Source organism: Orbicella faveolata, unplaced genomic scaffold (assembly GCF_042242905.1).
Source record: "Orbicella faveolata isolate gen_17 unplaced genomic scaffold, um_ofav_v1 contig_4, whole genome shotgun sequence".
In the NCBI taxonomy this organism is placed as follows: Eukaryota; Metazoa; Cnidaria; class Anthozoa; order Scleractinia; family Merulinidae; genus Orbicella; species Orbicella faveolata.
This window is the reverse complement of record NW_028301569.1, coordinates 5056121-5073453: the sequence shown is the minus strand read 5'-3', so window position 1 is coordinate 5073453 and position 17333 is coordinate 5056121. Positions and strand designations below refer to the sequence as shown.

The following is a 17333-nucleotide window of genomic DNA, read 5'->3' as shown; positions in this document are numbered from 1 at the left end:
TAAAACTGTAACTCGTTTCAAATACAGCTCAGCATTTCGCATTTTCATCCGCAAGCTTTGAGCTCATTGTTTTGCAATGTCCATTGGAAAAGTGCATATTTTCATGAGCCTCAATGCGGCCGCATTCCTCTAGACCAGCAACTTTTAGATCCTTATTTTTAAATCAAACTAAAAAGCGAACTTTGAAGCGATCGTACTTCTCTCGAAAGCCATTCGAAAACGAAACTTTAGCTGAAGTCCAGTTTCTGGTTGACAGCTGTTGCCTCGTTAGCCAATCAAATTATTTGACACTTCTAACAAGGATTGTGATTGGCTTATTTTAGTCTGCTTTATATGAGAACAGCTGCACGCCAGCGCTGACGCCACTTTTCCTCGTTTTGATAGTAAAGTTCGGTTTGAAAATATTAGCTGAACGTGTGGATACATTAATGGATTCTTTATCGTAAAACAGATATTTAAAGAATTGTACTGTTTTTGAATTGTGCTCTGTTGCTTAGGAAGCAATAGAGCGCTCAAGAAGTAGGGAGAAACACTCGACTACTTCTAGTGTTTCCCCTACACTTCTTGAGTGCTCTACCGCTTCCTTCGTTCTTTATAACAGAACAGAGCACAGTCGAGGCTTCTTTATTTGTTAAATATAGCTTAATGTAAGTTTTTTTTTTCTTGGGGAAAAGCAAAATAAAATGTGAAGTACCAATTATGTTAAATGAAAACTGCAGATAGAGCAGACGAGAGTTATGAAAAAATTTTTGGTGTAACTGATGATGTAATTGCGCACTGTAGTATTCTGTCTAAACTCACTGGGTACTCAAAAGTGTTTTGAGCTCAGCTCTTCAATCTACAACTTGAAAACCTATTTACCTTTATATTACCGTTCGGCGCAAACTATTGTTTAAATTTCATCGGGATCGCTAGCACCATTCTTTTTGGACCACGCTTTGCCGCTAAAGATGACTGGAAATTGATCTTGTTCTCTTTGAAGACTGCGCCTCGATCTAGGCGGTACAGAAAAGAAATAGCGCACTCTTTGATTCAAAAACTAAAGCCAGAAAAATAGCTAACGCTAGAAATAAGTTCGATAAAAGAAAATTTTACAACTAGTTTCCTGCACGCTGTTAGAGTGGCTGCAACAATCGCAACCTAAATGACTAACGAAAATAAGCAATATTATTAATAGAGCAAAATTATAATCAATTTCTGTATATCGGATAACTTCAAAGGTAACAGATTTTTTTGTTTTTAAATGCACACAAAATGAACAAAACAACATTGTTTCCTATTCGCAAAAAAATGACTTTTGTGATGGGTAGAGAAATGCTTAACGCGCCAAGCATTCGACAATACCGCTTTTGCATGAGTCTTATTGAAGGAATATTTTAAAACTACCTTGACAGAGCACTTAGCGGTTCCCAATCTCATCATGTTTTTTATTTGGACTTTGTTGTGTCTTCTCTACTGAATACTTTTCATTCAGGATCTTGATTTAAGTGCATCATAAATTCTGCCCAATATATGTGTTGAAGATTAAAATTACTAAATACTTAATTGCACTTTGGAAATGAAATGATGCAAATGTAAATTAGGTCCATGAAATTGTGATCAGGTGATTAAAGCAACACTCTAAATGAAGGAAAATGACACTGAATCTTGTCCAGTGCCTGTTCAAATCAATTAAATCCATCTAAGTGGTAAAGTGCGAAACGCAAACAATTAAGCCGTTTCAAGAACGCAAAGTTACAAGGCCTTGACAAGTCAGAAATGAGCAAATATGAATCACACTGCATTCAACACCACAATCTCTAGTTGTGCTAATTCTCTTTATTCTATAAATCTCACAAACATTTCTCCTGATCTTCGTGCTGTATTTATCGTCAGAATCGCCGTGAACGCTCTCTCCTGTCCTCTTACCATTTTGCTCAACATCCTGCTGATGGTTGCAGTGAAAAGCAAACGACAGCTTCGCACCAAATCTAACATAGCACTCGCCTGCTTATCCACAACTGATCTTATAGTTGGACTAGTCGTTCAACCTCTACATATTACCGCGACAAGCTTACTTCTCAAAGGTGAACTCGTGCTTTGTACTATAACCGACGTATCAGCAACTACCACATTTATATGTTTACTGGCTTCAATTCATCATTTGGTTTTGATGAGCGCCGAGCGTTATGTTGCAATAAAACACCCCTTCACACACGAGACCCAGGTCACTGAAGTTCGCATCATCATGGCGTCTGCTCTGGCGTGGGCTGCAGCCATCATCCTTTACATCGTAGCCCATCCGCAAGCAGCAATTGTAGTAATTTTGGAATTGCTGCTTATCATTCTCCCCGTTTACTTCAATGTCTCAGTATACAAAGAGGTCCTTCGCAACGAAAAACAAATTGCAGCTAACCAAGTTTCCTTAGAAGCCAAGGAAAGGTTACTCAAGAAAGGAAAAGCTTTTTACACAACAACTATCGTACTGTTTGTTATTTTACTGTGTTATATTCCATCAGGTATCTGTGGTGTCATTCTGATCTCTTTCAAGGAAAGAATCCCTTCCAGTGTAACGGTTGCTGTTTTGTTTGCTTCTGGTTTATTTCCAGTGCTGAATTCGTTGTTTAATCCGTTGATTTACGCTGTTAGAATAAAATGTTTCCGCGTAGCTTTAATTCAGTTGTTTGCAAGAAAAACTACTTCACAAGCTGAGCAAGTTGAAAGGAAAATCTTTGGGCCAAGGCAGATTAAAGTCAACGGTAATGTCGATGCAGGACAAGGAAATCAGACATTGAAAGATGAACACCAACCGACAACGCAAACAGAGCCATATGGTGGATGAGAAAAAACACTTCTGTATAAAAAATCAACGAGAAATTTGCAAAATACAAAGACAGACACCCAATTAGTTGATAGAAAGGAATGGAAGTGTACATTTTCAAAGTTTGAAAATTTCTTGAATTGTTATTGTTTCAATTTTGTTGGCCTTGCTTAATTCCATTAAGATAGGACATATATATTTCAATTTTTTTTTTACGCGTGGTAGGCAACAAAATAGAAACATATCCAAGACAGTTCTAGGAACAAATAAATAGCCAGGTATCCTACTTTTTCAAAGATTTGGATAGTATCAGTTTTTAAATCCATAAGTTTCAATTTTTCTTTCGCTTGACAACAATCTATTTTTAATTCAAATAGTCATGAAAATCTGATCATTAACGGACAAAGGTAAAGGCGAAAAAGAAAAGAAAAGAAAACCGTCAACCCAGCAAACTTCATTATCGCTCGCCCTCTTCGCTTTTTTGCAAGACTAGACTTGGATGAGGGCAGTTTGAAATTATGTTTATTTTCTGCGCTAAAATGCGTAGAAAACATTTTTGTTCTTAGGTGTGGATCATAAACAGCCTACGTACAGCTGACAGATGTTTAACGGAAAATAACGGCGTTATGTAAAAAAAAAAAACCAACAACAACAAAAAAAACAACAACAAAACAACAACCAAACAAACAAAAAAACGAAACAACGACATAAAACAATCTCTTATTTGACTTGGTCTGAGTTGAATTCACTTCATTTTCTTCATTAAAACTTTCAATTTTAAAAACCAATGAAATAGTAAACTACCAAGGACACTACTGTTAAATGAAAGTTACAGCGGCAGCAGACGAGAGTTAAAAAACAAAAACAAAACAAAACAAAACAAACTGACTGACCGCCCTAGTAATTAATTTTTCGTTCAAGCTCAACAGAAGCTAAAAAGTCTTTTCAGCGAATCTTTTTAAACTGCAATTTAAGCTTGTAAATGCCATAAAATTTCCACCGCGCACAAACTATTGTTTCATTTTTAATTATTTTCTATTCTTTTATGTCATTTTAATTTTCCTTGAAATCATGCCTTATTGATACAGATTGGCCGGTCAAGTTGGTAGCAAACTGACCTCGTCCGTCTTAAGGCGAACACTTAAAAACACGGAAAAAGTAACTGAAGCTGCTTTCATATTCATTTAATCATTATTTCGTAGTGTTTTCCGTTCGCATTCTTCCTTTAAAATGGTCTGATGTTTGAAAAAATCAAAACTTCCTTTTGTTGGATAGAAGAAAGGTAAAGCTCTTAAGCTAAGATGATCCCGTGTTCTAGTATTGTGAATATTTTTCAGTACGAATACCGAGATCTTTCTCAATTTTTCGATATTTTTGCATATTTAATGAGGCAGAGAGATGTATTTTCTTTTTTTCTTTTAAGTTGTCAAAGACTTTGAATTCTCAGAAAATCGGGATGATATTTTCGAAAGTAGTTCCTTAAAAGCGTTCTTTAGGCAAAGTTTTAGGGTTTTCGATTCTTCTTATTTCCAGTCAGTGACTCTTAATATACATCAAAAGCAGTTTGTAGGTCTCAATCAAGTGGGACCTAACGTAGTTAAAAAATAGAACTAACGAAAGAGTCTCTTTCAGGCTGTTTGGAAAGCTAAAACAGAAACGACAAACATGTATTGCGAAAGTAGGCAACATTATTGACCATAGACTCAACAACTTCAGTACATTCGATGACCGGGAAAATAACAGAGCAATTTATGCTTTTAAAAGTTCGTATTAAGAGCGTGTCCGTGTAATGAGCGTGCACTCAAATTTTTGCGGCCAATGCACTGCCTTCATTTTTTCCACACAAGTCAAGCAACACATATCATGAACGAAAATGGCCTTTATTTCGACAAATTCGCTTTCCTTATTTTTTGAGGAGTCTTTTTTTGTTTTTTTTGTTAAGGTCAAGTCTGCATGCCAGCCAAGTGGCCCATCAGGCCGGAGCTTATCCCGGTTTCTGTAGCATGAAGCGACTAGGAGTATTTCTACTCCCCCCTGGATGGGATGCTAGTCCATCGCAGGGTTACCCCCAGCATTAAGCTCGCCGGTACCCATTTATACACCTGGGTGGAGAGAGGCACTGTGAGAGTAAAGTGTCTTGCCCAAGAACACAACACAATGTCCCCGGCCAGGGCTCGAACCCAGACCGCTCGATCCGGAGACGAGCGCACTAACCATGAGGCCACCGCGCCTCCCTTTTTTTTTGTAAGCACCTCAAAAACCACACAAGACTAGGAGCCATGATCGGTGACGGAGACCGGAAGTCTTGAGATCCGCGCGCACCTATGATATGGGACAATTTTTCTATTTTTAGATCAAACTGCGCCACCCTGAAGACACATCCGCGCGAATCCGCGTACATGTCGGGGGTTCTCGCGTGGATGCTATCACGATGCGTGATCAAATGGTGAGAGTTACAAGATTCTCTTGCAAATTTTTCACAGCGATGGCAGGGAATAAGGCAGGGAATAAGAACCAGGGCTCTTATATGTAATTTTATGCTCTGAGCTAATGTAAAAGGTGAGTTTTTCAGCGTCGAAATCAAGCCTTCAATTTCGCGCTGTGAATGAATAATATAATATCTCCTCGCGCTAGTTGTACGAGTAAGCTTTTGGGTTTGTTCTGTAAAAAAAGTTATGTAAGAAAACCCTTTACCTTGGTATCGAGTTAATTTGTGAGTTTCCCAAACAACGCTTAATCATAACCAAAACCTGTTTCTGATAGTTTCTTATTGTTTCTGCTTGTTTGGCGAGTTTGCAAAAGTTTTTGAAAGGAAAGTCTGACGCGTACATTAAGTAGCTCACTTGCATGGTGCAGTGCGTGCACTTTCAAGTCCGAGTCGGTGTTTTCAATTGCCAACAAATCTTGACCAAGATTTCTTCCGTTGTCTTTCGTGCTGCATGCTGCAACAATTTTTACCAAAGCCAAAAAGCTACTAACATCATGTGTGTTTCTTTAACATAGTGAAATTTCATAATGCGGAAATAAAATAGACAAGGAGTTTTGATAACTCAACCAACAAAATCGAAATCGTTGTTCGAGTTAATTCTTGGGTTTCACGTGACGTCACAAACTTTGATCAAATCAGTGTCCGCCATGTTGGTGTCCCTCGGGTGTCAAATTTATGCTAATAATAGTCCATTTCTACTGTGAAGCTTCTCTATTATCGCTCTATTATTTCGACAACTACATGAATTTCCAGAAAGAAAAAAACCAAAAAAGTACCGCGCATTCATCTTAAGGTATCCCAGTGCTCTCTGAGTATGCCAAAAGCTTAGAGAGTCGAGTAAATAAAAAAGGAAAGATATTCGCAAATGACCTCAGTAATCGAGGTTGACCCCGCAAGCATAACAGCCGAGAAGTTCAGTCCAGAATGCTTGCCTCCTGTGGAAGTCTCGGACAAGCAGTTCAAGGCGTTCAAGAGTCTAGAGGCGTTTAATCAAATGGTGTCGGGATTTGTAACCTCAGTTGTAGGCAAAGTAATCGCCGGCAAGTGTTCGGCATTCACAGCGTATGAATGATCCTTTAGTGAACATTTGGATCATTTCCGAAAACGATGGGACTATTTTGTCAGCCCATTGCTTGGGGTGCAAAGCTGGACTGGCTGAGTCATGCTCACTTATCGCGAGTGTTTTATTTTATTTAGAGGCAAAATGCTCATGGATTTTGCCGACATATGTCAATGAAGTGCCGGATGCGAGGGCTAAGGACATCGATTTTTCATCGGCTAACAAGCTCAAAGAAAAGTTCGACCAGAAAATTGAGGATCTACAACAGGCGCAAGCCTCGAACCATGCAGCAGCTTCTAGTTCTGGGACTGCATCAACCGGCGCCTCAGCGCATGCAGCGCGCATCGGCACCTTCGAAAGAGGAAATGGATCAGCTTTATGCCAAACTCAACCAGTGCAAAATTAAAGTAGTAGCCTTAAGTTTAATTCATCCTTTTGCTGACCAATTTATCGACCAAAGCCACCCTGTTCAGGTAGTTTCAGAGCGAAGTGTTTGCTACAAACTCGTTCACTCTCTAGCACTCTCTTGTTTGTAGCGTCGCCGCGACTCACCGCAGGAATCCACTCGTTTCTCCTCCTAATAATGAGTTCCTCCTGTTCTTCCCCTTGATTTGTCATAATCTTAGGTATACGCAAAACCCCTAAACCTTAACGATTTCCACTTTTGCTCGAACAGCCAACAACAACGGATAAAACCATCCCTTCTTTCTCACATGAACTCTTCTTTGGATACGCTTTGTTTACGCTTGAGGGACACCAAGATGGCGGATAGTAGTCGTTGTTAAGCTATTAGTCACGTGGGTGAAACCCAAGAATTAAAGAAAGCGTCATCCTACCTTTACTGATGATTTCTGCTGTATTCACATATTTTCAACCAAGTTATTAATAGCGGAGCTCCGGCGGCCCGAAGGGCCGGCAAGCGGAGCGCCATACTCATATGAGAAAGAAAAGGAAACCCATGAATTGACTTTCTCATGATTTTCATGGCCAGCGGTATTGCTCGAGGACGCGTACGTACGACGACGACGACGACGGCAGCGGAGTTGCCAAACATGGCGGTCATACTCTAGCTAATAGGTTGACAGAGACATGCACCCTCGGTTTGTAGCGGAAGAATGCCATTTTTTTTGGCGGGATGTTTAAAGAAAAGAAAACTCATTTCTATTTGTTATGTCGACAAACGATAGCGGAGGTTGATTGTATGTTTTTAAGATAGGGTTACACTGAAGCAAAAAAGAAAAAAAAAAAAAAGAAAAGAAAAGAAAAAGAAAGCAAGAATTAACAGGCAAAGAAGTAGCGAAGAAGATCGCAAAAAAGGGCGGGCCAGCGCTGGGTAAGGAGGCGAAACATTACTGAATAATGCTGTGAATTATAGTGAGTCAACGGCTAGAGAAAGGAGGTGAAATAGTACCGAACAATGCGGTTCACCAAAGCTAACGAGAGTCATAGAAAGGAGGCGAAAGTACCCGACAAAGTAGGAACTTTAAGGTACCTGGACGGTTGACCTCGAGGACGGTAATATTAGGCACGGAGGACTGGGCCGAAACCGACGTTCTTGGCGGGAAACTCTCAACGTTAAGGAGCGGCTTGTTTGAACGGAGGATGGCAGCGAACCTGAAGTTTTTAGCACTGTTCGTAAATAATGGCATCTTTTAAAAACACTCGCGAAATGATTGTTATTGCTTACGCACAAAAGCTACTGACCGACGAGGAGTTTCTGTTTCTGCGCGTGCACGAAGCTAATAAACCTGATAATTTAGAGCTGCCTTACTACGAGTACGAAGAATTTAACTTAGAAGAAATCATTAGCGAGGCCGAATGCAAAGCTGACTTTCGATTTGAAAGGGGAGATATCGAGCGTCTCGCGGATGTGCTTCAATTGCCACCCACATTTGAGTGCCCACAAGGAAGTGTTTGCGACCGAATAGAGGGACTTTGTATCCTTCTTCTCCGGCTTGCTTATCCATCTCGTTACAGCGACATGGTTAGCAGGTTTGCAAGACCAGTTCCTGTTTTGTGTATGATATCGAACATTGGGCTTGACTATATCTACGATCTGCATCATCGGAGAATCACAGCCTGGAATCAGGCTATTTTCAATCCACTTGCTCTTCAACAATATGCTGATGCTGTGTCTGACAAAGGCGCTGCCCTCAACAACTGTTTTGGGTTTGTAGATGGAACGGTCCGTCGGATTTGTAGACCAGGAGAGCATCAAAGGATGGTATACAATGGGGACAAGAGAGTTCATGCCCTCAAATTTCAGGCTGTTGCCCTCCCTAACGGCCTTATTGGACAATTGTTTGGACCTGTGGGTAAGAATTAGGAATGAAGGATTTCTTTTTTTTAATTAACAGCTCATCCCTTGAAAACTTCCTTTATAAGCTTACTTCTTTATCTTCAGAAGGAAAGGGGCATAATGCTGCAATGCTCGCTGATTCTAACCTCCTTAACGCCTTGGAGCAGTATGCTGTATCCCCAACCGAACAGGGAATGTGCATATATGGGACCCCGCCTATCCTCTAAGAGTAAATCTCATAGCCCCATTTAGAGGTGCCGCCCTAACAACACAAATGGAAGCCTTCAACAAATCTATGTTCAATGTACGAACGTCTTTTGAATGGTTGTTTGGAGACATTGTTGCGTATTTCAAGTTTATGGACTTTAAGAAAAACCTTAAAATAGGCCTTAGCTCAATTGGAAAATTATATGTTGTATGTGCCCTGTTGAGGAATGCGTTAACTTGCCTTTATGGGAATTCGACATCAAGCTACTTCAAGCTAGATCCACCTACACTTGAGGAATATTTCGCTTAAGCAAAATTTTATTTTCATTTCCATGATGAAAAGTTCAGATCTCTGCACCTACCATTAAGCCATAATTTTTATCATTACAATAATAATACTCTGACAATAGTTGTCAGTTGCCTTGGTGATAAGAAAAGTGAAGCCTAATAAAAGACAGATATCAGTTAAATGCAGTCTTATTAAATCAAACAAACTGAGTACAGAAAAGGTACTGCAAAAAACTGGTAAAACAAACCAAACATACAACGAAGGATTCAGTAGCAAGAAACAACAACAATTAATGTTGCAGCCGAGTGATTTAGCCACTTAACAGGTAATATGGATAAAAAAGGTGACATGAATCATAAAAGTGAAAGTGAAGAATTATCGTCGCAGTTAATTTTCCAATTAAGCAACTGGAAAGAAGAAGCCTGAAAAAAATCAGCGGCAGCGATTCTTCCAATGCACAAATTAAATGTCCTCGAGAGCTTGTTCAAGTTCTGAGGCGGGTTCTACATCAATCCCCGACGCCTTTTCCTCCTCTTGAATTTTACGCTTGAACTTTTCCTTGATTAGTTTAAATCGCTGACTGACTGATAGCTTGTTCACTCTGAATTTCAGAGTTTGACAGTTATTCAGTCGATTGGCAATCTCGTCCCAGATTTTCCCTCTCTCGACAGTTCTTTCTTTGAACTTGAAGGGTTGAGAATCGAGTATTTCACGGCAGAGAAGAACGTCGTGTAAACACAAACAACGCAATTTCTGAGTCTTAAATCACAAGTGGTCAAAAAAAAAAAAAAAAAAATAGAAATTGGCGCTTCTAGCTGAAAGTTTATGGTGAATAGCGGTAATTTAATTTACGGGATGCACAGACTGAGCAAAATAACTGTAGAAACCAAAAGCAAGAAAATTAAATTTTCCCCAAAGCGTTTAGCTGACTTATTCGCCATGACTACGAAGCACGACAAACAAATACTCATTCGCGACGGTATTTTACAATTCAATATTTTAAGTTTTGTTTCTTAAAACAATAAGTAACAGTAAGGGCAGCCTTGTCAATTAAAAAAATAATGAATTTTAAAAGGAAATCACGACAAATGTACTCACGTTCACTTGTGGACGGCAACACTCCAACTCTGAAGTCCTCGAGAACAGCAGGACGGCAACACGTGTTGTGCAGACATGCGCAATATAGTCTACACGTGTTAAATTACTTCCGGTCAGCCGTCCTCTAAACCAACTGTCCAGGTATCTTAAAGTCCCTACTGGCCGTTTTCACACTAGAGACGGATAATCTGTCTAGACGGATCATCCGTCTGCTACATTTTCCGTGTTGGTATGAATTCGAGACAGATAAACCGTTTGAATTTCTTCCGTCTTGAATTCACAATAGACGGATAGAACACGGGTTTTTTTTTCAGGCGCGGTTACAATTCCATAGTACTCAATATGGCAGCCATGGCGTACTTTCTTATGTCAACCAGGAGAAAAAGAAAATTTGAAGACAATTTAACGCTCTATCGGAAAGCTTCGCGAATTACAACTCTGGAAACACTTCTTGGCAAACACTTCCTCTCTTATGTATGCAGCTAGTGGCGTGTTGCTTGGGTCGTCTTTTAGGGTTCGAAAGGAACCTGACGAAGAAAGAAACCATCGTTGGTGGGATTATGGTTACCAAAACTGGAATGAGGCGCAGTTTAAGAAAAGAGTGAGGATAACACGTGAGACATTTCAGTTCATCCTCGATTCCATTTCTGATCAAATTAGGAAGGAGACGACTAAATTTAAAGAGCCCACTTCTCCAAACTGCCAGCTAGGACTTACACTGTATCGTCTTGCACATGGATGTTCGTATGGTACAGTAGGCGACTTGTTTGGCGTGTCACCATCTACTGCCTGCTCGATCTTTAACACTGCGACTAAAGTCATTGTACAATCTTTGTATGATGATTTGGTGAGGCTGCCTTAAAATGAAGAGAAATGGAAGAAAGAGCTTACTTCGTTTCTAGAAGATTGGGAATATCCATGTGTGGGGGCATGGGACGGCTTCCATGTCTACATAAATTGTTACCTTAAAAACTTCTTCAGTTTCAAAAAGCGTTACTCAGTAACAAACTTGGGTTTAATTGGTTCAAATAAATGATTTCTTTGGGTTGGCGTCGGAGCACCAGGCTCTATGCATGACTCAACACTCCTTCAGTCCTGAAACATATTCAACGAAATTGAAGCTGGTCACTGCATTCTACATCAGGTTTTGATGTTACCTGACTATGGACGACTCCCCTTTACTACAGTGGGTGATGCTGCATTTCCCTCGCGTTCGTGGTTGCTTAAAGTATTTCCAGACACTACCAAAGATGCTACAGAAAAGAATTTTAATGCCAAATTAAGATCTGCCAGGGTTGTTTCTGAGCATGCCTATGGCATGCTTACAGGAAGATGGCGAATCCTTTACCAAAAAACTGAATGTAGAAGATCCAATATTACAGCAGTCATTATGTGTTGCATAGCTCTTCATACCTTGTGTATAAAGAGAAACGACCCATGCAATCCAAGGTGGAAGCTTGAAATAGAGGATCTTAACATTATTAGAAAGGCCACAAAACGAACGCAAGATAGAATGCTAGCTCAGGATATTCGACAAAAGATTACTAGTTGGTTGCGATCTTTGCATGGGTTATTTAGGTTTTCCTTTAAACAGTGCTATAACCATCATGCTATTTACTTTATGACATTTGCACAGCGTGTTATTAAACTGGTGAGAGCACTTTCGGCGAACTATGATTTCTTCCTATCCCCATCCCCCACACCCATGCATGTAGGGGGCTTCGAGCCAGAAAGAAAATGCATATTTCAAAACATTCTTTTATTGTTTACAAGGAAAAAGGGTTGTTGATGTTTTTGAAGTAAATAGCAAAAGCAGACCATAAGTATTCAACTTGTAATTTCAACGAAGCATGTAATAACACTAACTCCCATAGGTATTACAATGGCCAAATATGTGAAGTTTTGATTTCAGTTAACCTGAAAGCACATTGATAACGGTGGTGTAAAGATTAAATTTTCATAAACAATGTTGTAGAATTACCATGAGTTAAAAGAACCATTTTTCTAACAACAACAATCGTTGAGTTTTGTCATTAAAAAAGTTTAAAGAACCACACCAACAACAGCCTTCTCGTATTTTCTCACAATGGCAATGGTTAACGTTGAGCTTTATCATTAAGGCAGTTTCATAAACTGAACAAAGACTAAAACGATGTCCAGATCACATTAGGTGATAAAAAGGCATATTATTCGCCGACGGTTGTTCAGCACCGTTTGCGTCATCATACCGGGCTCGTGGTCGTTGCCCAGGTACAGGTGGATAGGTTCCAAACGCACTTGTTGAGGCAAATGATGGGGGGCTTTGGCCTGCTGCAGACATGAGTAGTTGTGCAATTTGCAGTTCATGCCTTCTATTGGCTTCTGCTTGTTCTCTTTGAAAATTTAAAAATAGCTCATCCCTTTTCCTTTCGGCTTCAAGCAAGGCATCCAGCCTTTCGTCGCTGTTTTTTTTTTTTTTCTTGTTGTGTTGAACACCGTTCAATACTCTGGATCATTTGCCACATGGCTACCGTCTGTGTTTTGGGGTGTTTCGTATTTTTTGATGCCACTTTCACAGCAGTCTCTTTCTTTACTTTCTTCTTGGGTGGTAGGCACTCGTTATCATGATCGCCTTTATCTACACTACCACCCTCTTCAACAAGATCGCCATCATCTGGCGTGGGGACTGGGGTTAAGGATGTTTTACGCAGAGTTAGGTTGTCAACACTTCCACTATTTGAATGACCCGAGGCAATACTTTGACATTCTTCATCTATTGAGCTATCGTCACTTGAATCTTGATCTGAACCATGTAAGTCGCTTGCTTTACTGCTGACAGATAGCATATCATCGACACTTTCGCTAAAAAGTGGATCAAGAAGATCATACCAACTTGGTGCCTCGGTATCCTTTGCTTCCAGGACTCTTCCTGTTTTGATCTGCGTGTTTATCCTTCTCCATTCTTTTTTGAACCACCTGTACTTTGCTCTAAGTTGTGCCACTTTAAACCGGTAGTTCTCGTCTTTACCTTCTTTCGCCAATACATCATCAAACTCCTCTAGTATCTCCCTAAACATACTTTCGTTGGCAGTCTTCTTCAGAGCTAAAGTTTCCAGAATAAGAGCCCAGGGTTTGTCTCTGCCTTCCAAAGAAGACAACACGGTAGCAAAAAGGAAGACTTCATTCTCCTTCCACGTGTTCTTTCTAGGTTTCTTTCCTGTTTTCCTTTTCGCAACTTTAGACGCCATGTTTTCCTTCCCAGAACTCAGTGCGCTCTTTCTAGTTCCAGGCTTTTCAGGGGCAAAATGAGATGACTTTATCCGTCCTGATGTGAATTCAAGACGAATCATCCGTCTTTGACGGATGTTCCGTCCTCAAATCCGTCTATATAGACGGATAATCGCACGGATAAAAACAGACGGATTATCCGTCTAAAATGAACACCGTTCCGTTTTCGCACTAAAACGGATTATCCGTCCTGGACGGATAACCCATCTTAGATGGATTATCCGTCTCTAGTGTGAAAACGGCCATTGACTCAGAAGACTGCTGTCCCAAGTTTCAAAATTCGCGCGACGTGACGCTGTGCAGCCGTGTAAGAAAAGTCACATGATTTGGTCAGGTGATGAACAAGAGAAATCAAAGTGCCCGAGTCAGTTTAGCGAAATCACAAAACAGTAAACACAGCGGAAAAAAGTCGTTGATTCGTTGATCTGTCGAAAAGATTAGTTCAGTTAAGTCTTCACAACTTTTGCTGCAAGTTTCTGCCTGGAAGATTTACACTGGCCGAACTGAATTGCCAACTTGCGGTAAGTGGCTTTTGTTGGGACGTTTGCTATGAAAATTAACAAGTTGCCTCGGCGACATTAGCTTATTTTCAACTTGAATCCTTCTTAAAGTCTTCCTTAATTGAAGCCATGCTGTGCGACATTTTAAAAATTACATCGTTTTAAATTCGCTCGTCTCTAAACAATAATACATGAATCGCTTTGTGGAGGTTGTTGTAAGTTGTAAACAAAAGTTTTCTGCCGTTTTTCGTCGTCAACTTAGGCTTATAACCTCAAGTCTGAAAATAAGCTTAACCAAAACCGAATTTGTAACCACGGCCGGGCGAGTTTTGAAGTTTTCTCTGTGTTGGTTGGCACAGCCGCCTCGTAGACTGCTAAAATTTCTTCCGTCTTCTGTTGTTGAAAACCAAGAAAGGTGAACAAACCATTTAAAGACGAAGCGAACAGGATTTGCTAAATTTACTTTTGACTTTCTTATGTGAAGAATTGCATCTTGTGATTACAGTATGGAGATTTCCTCGTTTTGTTAGTTCAATTTATTCGGTTTGGCGAAATGCCTGGGTGAATTCCCAGGTTAATTTGGTTGAAGACTGGCAAAGCTAACTTAAGCCGTCGGCAAAAATACACACTGTAATATTCAAATTTAAGCGTGAATAATTATTAAACTTTAACACTGCAAGCTTAAACGAATTTTCTTTATCCTTTCTTTCATTCGGTTACCTTTCATTGAGAAGGGATTTGCTGTAGATACTCAGATGAAGTGATACATGTATGCATATTGTGTTTATAATGTAGCTTTCCTCGTTTTATTTTGTTGTCTGTCCAATTAGTTCGGTTTGGTGAAATGCTTATATAGTCCAAATGTCGAGTAGACGATAATGTGCATGTAAATCCTGTCTGCAAATAAAGTTCTACTTTGATTTTGATTTACTATTTCATTTTACTAGTGCCACTGCTTTTGGTTGGGGGTACATGGGCCCAGTATTTTCTTAATGAGAGGTTATTCCCCAATGCAGTATTTACACTTAAAATGGAAATGTTCCTCAAAAGTGAGATAGCACTAACAAAAAAAACAGTGAACATTTGAACAGTGTAAATGACATTTACATACTTAGAAAAAATTTTGGGTGTAGAAGTTCTTGCCCTGACCATTTCTCAGTAATACAAATAACTTTTACGTACATATAATTAAACACAATTTAGTTACTGAGAGCACTCTCCTCTCTCCACTTTCTCTCTCTCTCTCTCTGCTCTTTTCTTCGCACTAATTTTTTATTAACTAACTCATTAACCAAATGTCACTGACTGTTTTCTTTGTTGGGCATGCATACTTTTTTGCTCGTCAAAGAAAGTTTCAGTTTCTTCCTCGCTGTTTCCTTTGTCCTGTCCGGTACCAATTCATTTGTGATATAACTTTGTGAATTCTCTAGTCTCCTTAAATTTTATCTCGCCAGGGTGATAGAATGCACTCTCAGAGTGTTCATTCATCGTTTTCAGTCGCTACAATTTTCAGGAAAAAAGCAATAGTTTTCATAATTACCCAGACAGTGAGGCCTGGGTTTAAATTTCGGCTCCGTTTTTTTTTTTCCACGTTCAGTCACAAATCGCAGTCAATCGCGCCACCTGTGCATGCGTATAGCACATGGGACTTACAGAGGTTGTCGTCGAGAAAAGTGAGCACGGATTCCATGATTTCTAGGGCGATGAAATCACATACAAACGAACACACCGTTCAAGGTAGACCAACTCTGAAGGGCGTTAAACGTTTTCGGAACGGGTCGCGGAAAGCCTTACGAGAGATAAATTTACGAGTGAGCATTTTGAGTGAATCATGAATCATGTTATACCAAAGGAGCCATCAACCGGGGCTATCAACTCTTCAACTTGATAAAAAGCATCTTCAGAAGCGTCTTCGTATTTTCAGACATGATCGTGAACCAAGCAGAATCCCAGCACGAGCTCAAGAACGTCTGACAAGAGCAGAGAGGTTAGAGAATTTGTTTACCAATTCATCTGTTGGAGTACACCTAAGTAAAATGCTCTGAGAAACTTCGTAAAGTATAATAAAGATAAAACCTCGAACTAAACGATATTCTCTCGTTATTTGCTTGTAACAGAGTTATGTGTCTTTACAAGAGTGAAACTCATGTAGCAAATTATTGTACATTTAGCTGAAAGAAACTAATGTAGTACAGTATGTTGACCCCAGCAAAACAATTCTTGGCTCGCACTGTCACGCAATCCTGACGCAATAAGAAATTTGTTCGAAAACCATTTAGTGGATAAAATCAAGAAATTGTGATGTTATAGGAGATTAATAAAGATGACACTCCTCGAAGTTTAAGTCTGTGCGTTTTCCCAAGCTCAGATATTCGTCGAAATATTTGCACAAATTTACAGAGACCAGTATGGAACCGCCATGTTGGTGTACCTCCGCGGTAGACCTACATTGCGGCCGGAAAATATTGTAAACATCTGGAACTTACTTTGGCTATCTAGGCGACTGATTATCTGTACTGAACAAACAAGCATTTACATAAGCACTTTTCCTAATACTTTAACTTCTAAATGGGCTAAAAATCACGAGATAAGTATATGATTTCGACAACCGCGTTCGTAGGTCTATGCCACGCATCACCATAACTATGAAATTCAAAATATCTCGCTTGCTTGAGAAACGCAGGTAACAACGACAAAGGCTAAGGAAAATAGACTGAAACGTTTATAGGTTGATATAAAGACCTTGATTCATTTCACACCCTAAAGACTTGCAGACGAGTAATAAGCTATTAATCGATTCCAAGAAATGCAATCAAAAGCAGAATAGCTTAAGCACATCAATTCGATTGAATTTCCTACAACTTCAGATGCAGAACATTTAGCTCAATTGCAATATAGCTATTGCTTCTCAGTATAACGACTGCCTGGGTACGCGCAGCAAAGCGTGTAGTGTCCTCTTACTTTGTGTTAGGACCTTTTAGCATGCCCGTAATTGGCCCATGGGCATTACGGGAGAATAATTTTTAAATAAAGAATTAGATCTGTTTAGTGTTAAGTATTTTTAAATTACTATGAATTAGCCATTACTTTTTATTTTTATTTTTTTATTTTAGTCGCACATGAATAATGTAAATAATGCACTAGAATTAGCCAATCAGAGTGTGCATTATATCATCTTTAAGCACAAACCAGATGTAATAAATGTATGTAAATGATATTTTTATGACAGAGAACTGGACAGGGCAAGAACTTCTTTGTAAATATATATATATTCATTCCTCTCAGCACTGTCAAAATGTCTCAGGAACCTTCATTTTTGATAGTC

At 39.5% G+C, this 17333-nt stretch overlaps 1 protein-coding gene and 2 pseudogenes across 1 annotated transcript; all 3 read left to right on the top strand.

Annotated features, from left to right (window-relative positions):
- Positions 1 to 1768: 1768 nt before the first annotated feature.
- On the top strand, positions 1769 to 2958 carry LOC149101160 (uncharacterized). The gene has a single exon (XM_089276345.1). It carries the CDS (start codon positions 1769 to 1771, stop codon positions 2819 to 2821), a length of 1053 nt encoding a protein of 350 aa, XP_089132471.1. The 3' UTR covers positions 2822 to 2958.
- A 2699-nt stretch (positions 2959 to 5657) lies between these two features.
- LOC149101159 (uncharacterized) lies at positions 5658 to 7615 on the top strand (annotated as a pseudogene).
- A 280-nt stretch (positions 7616 to 7895) lies between these two features.
- On the top strand, positions 7896 to 9164 carry LOC149101158 (uncharacterized; annotated as a pseudogene).
- Positions 9165 to 17333: the final 8169 nt, after the last annotated feature.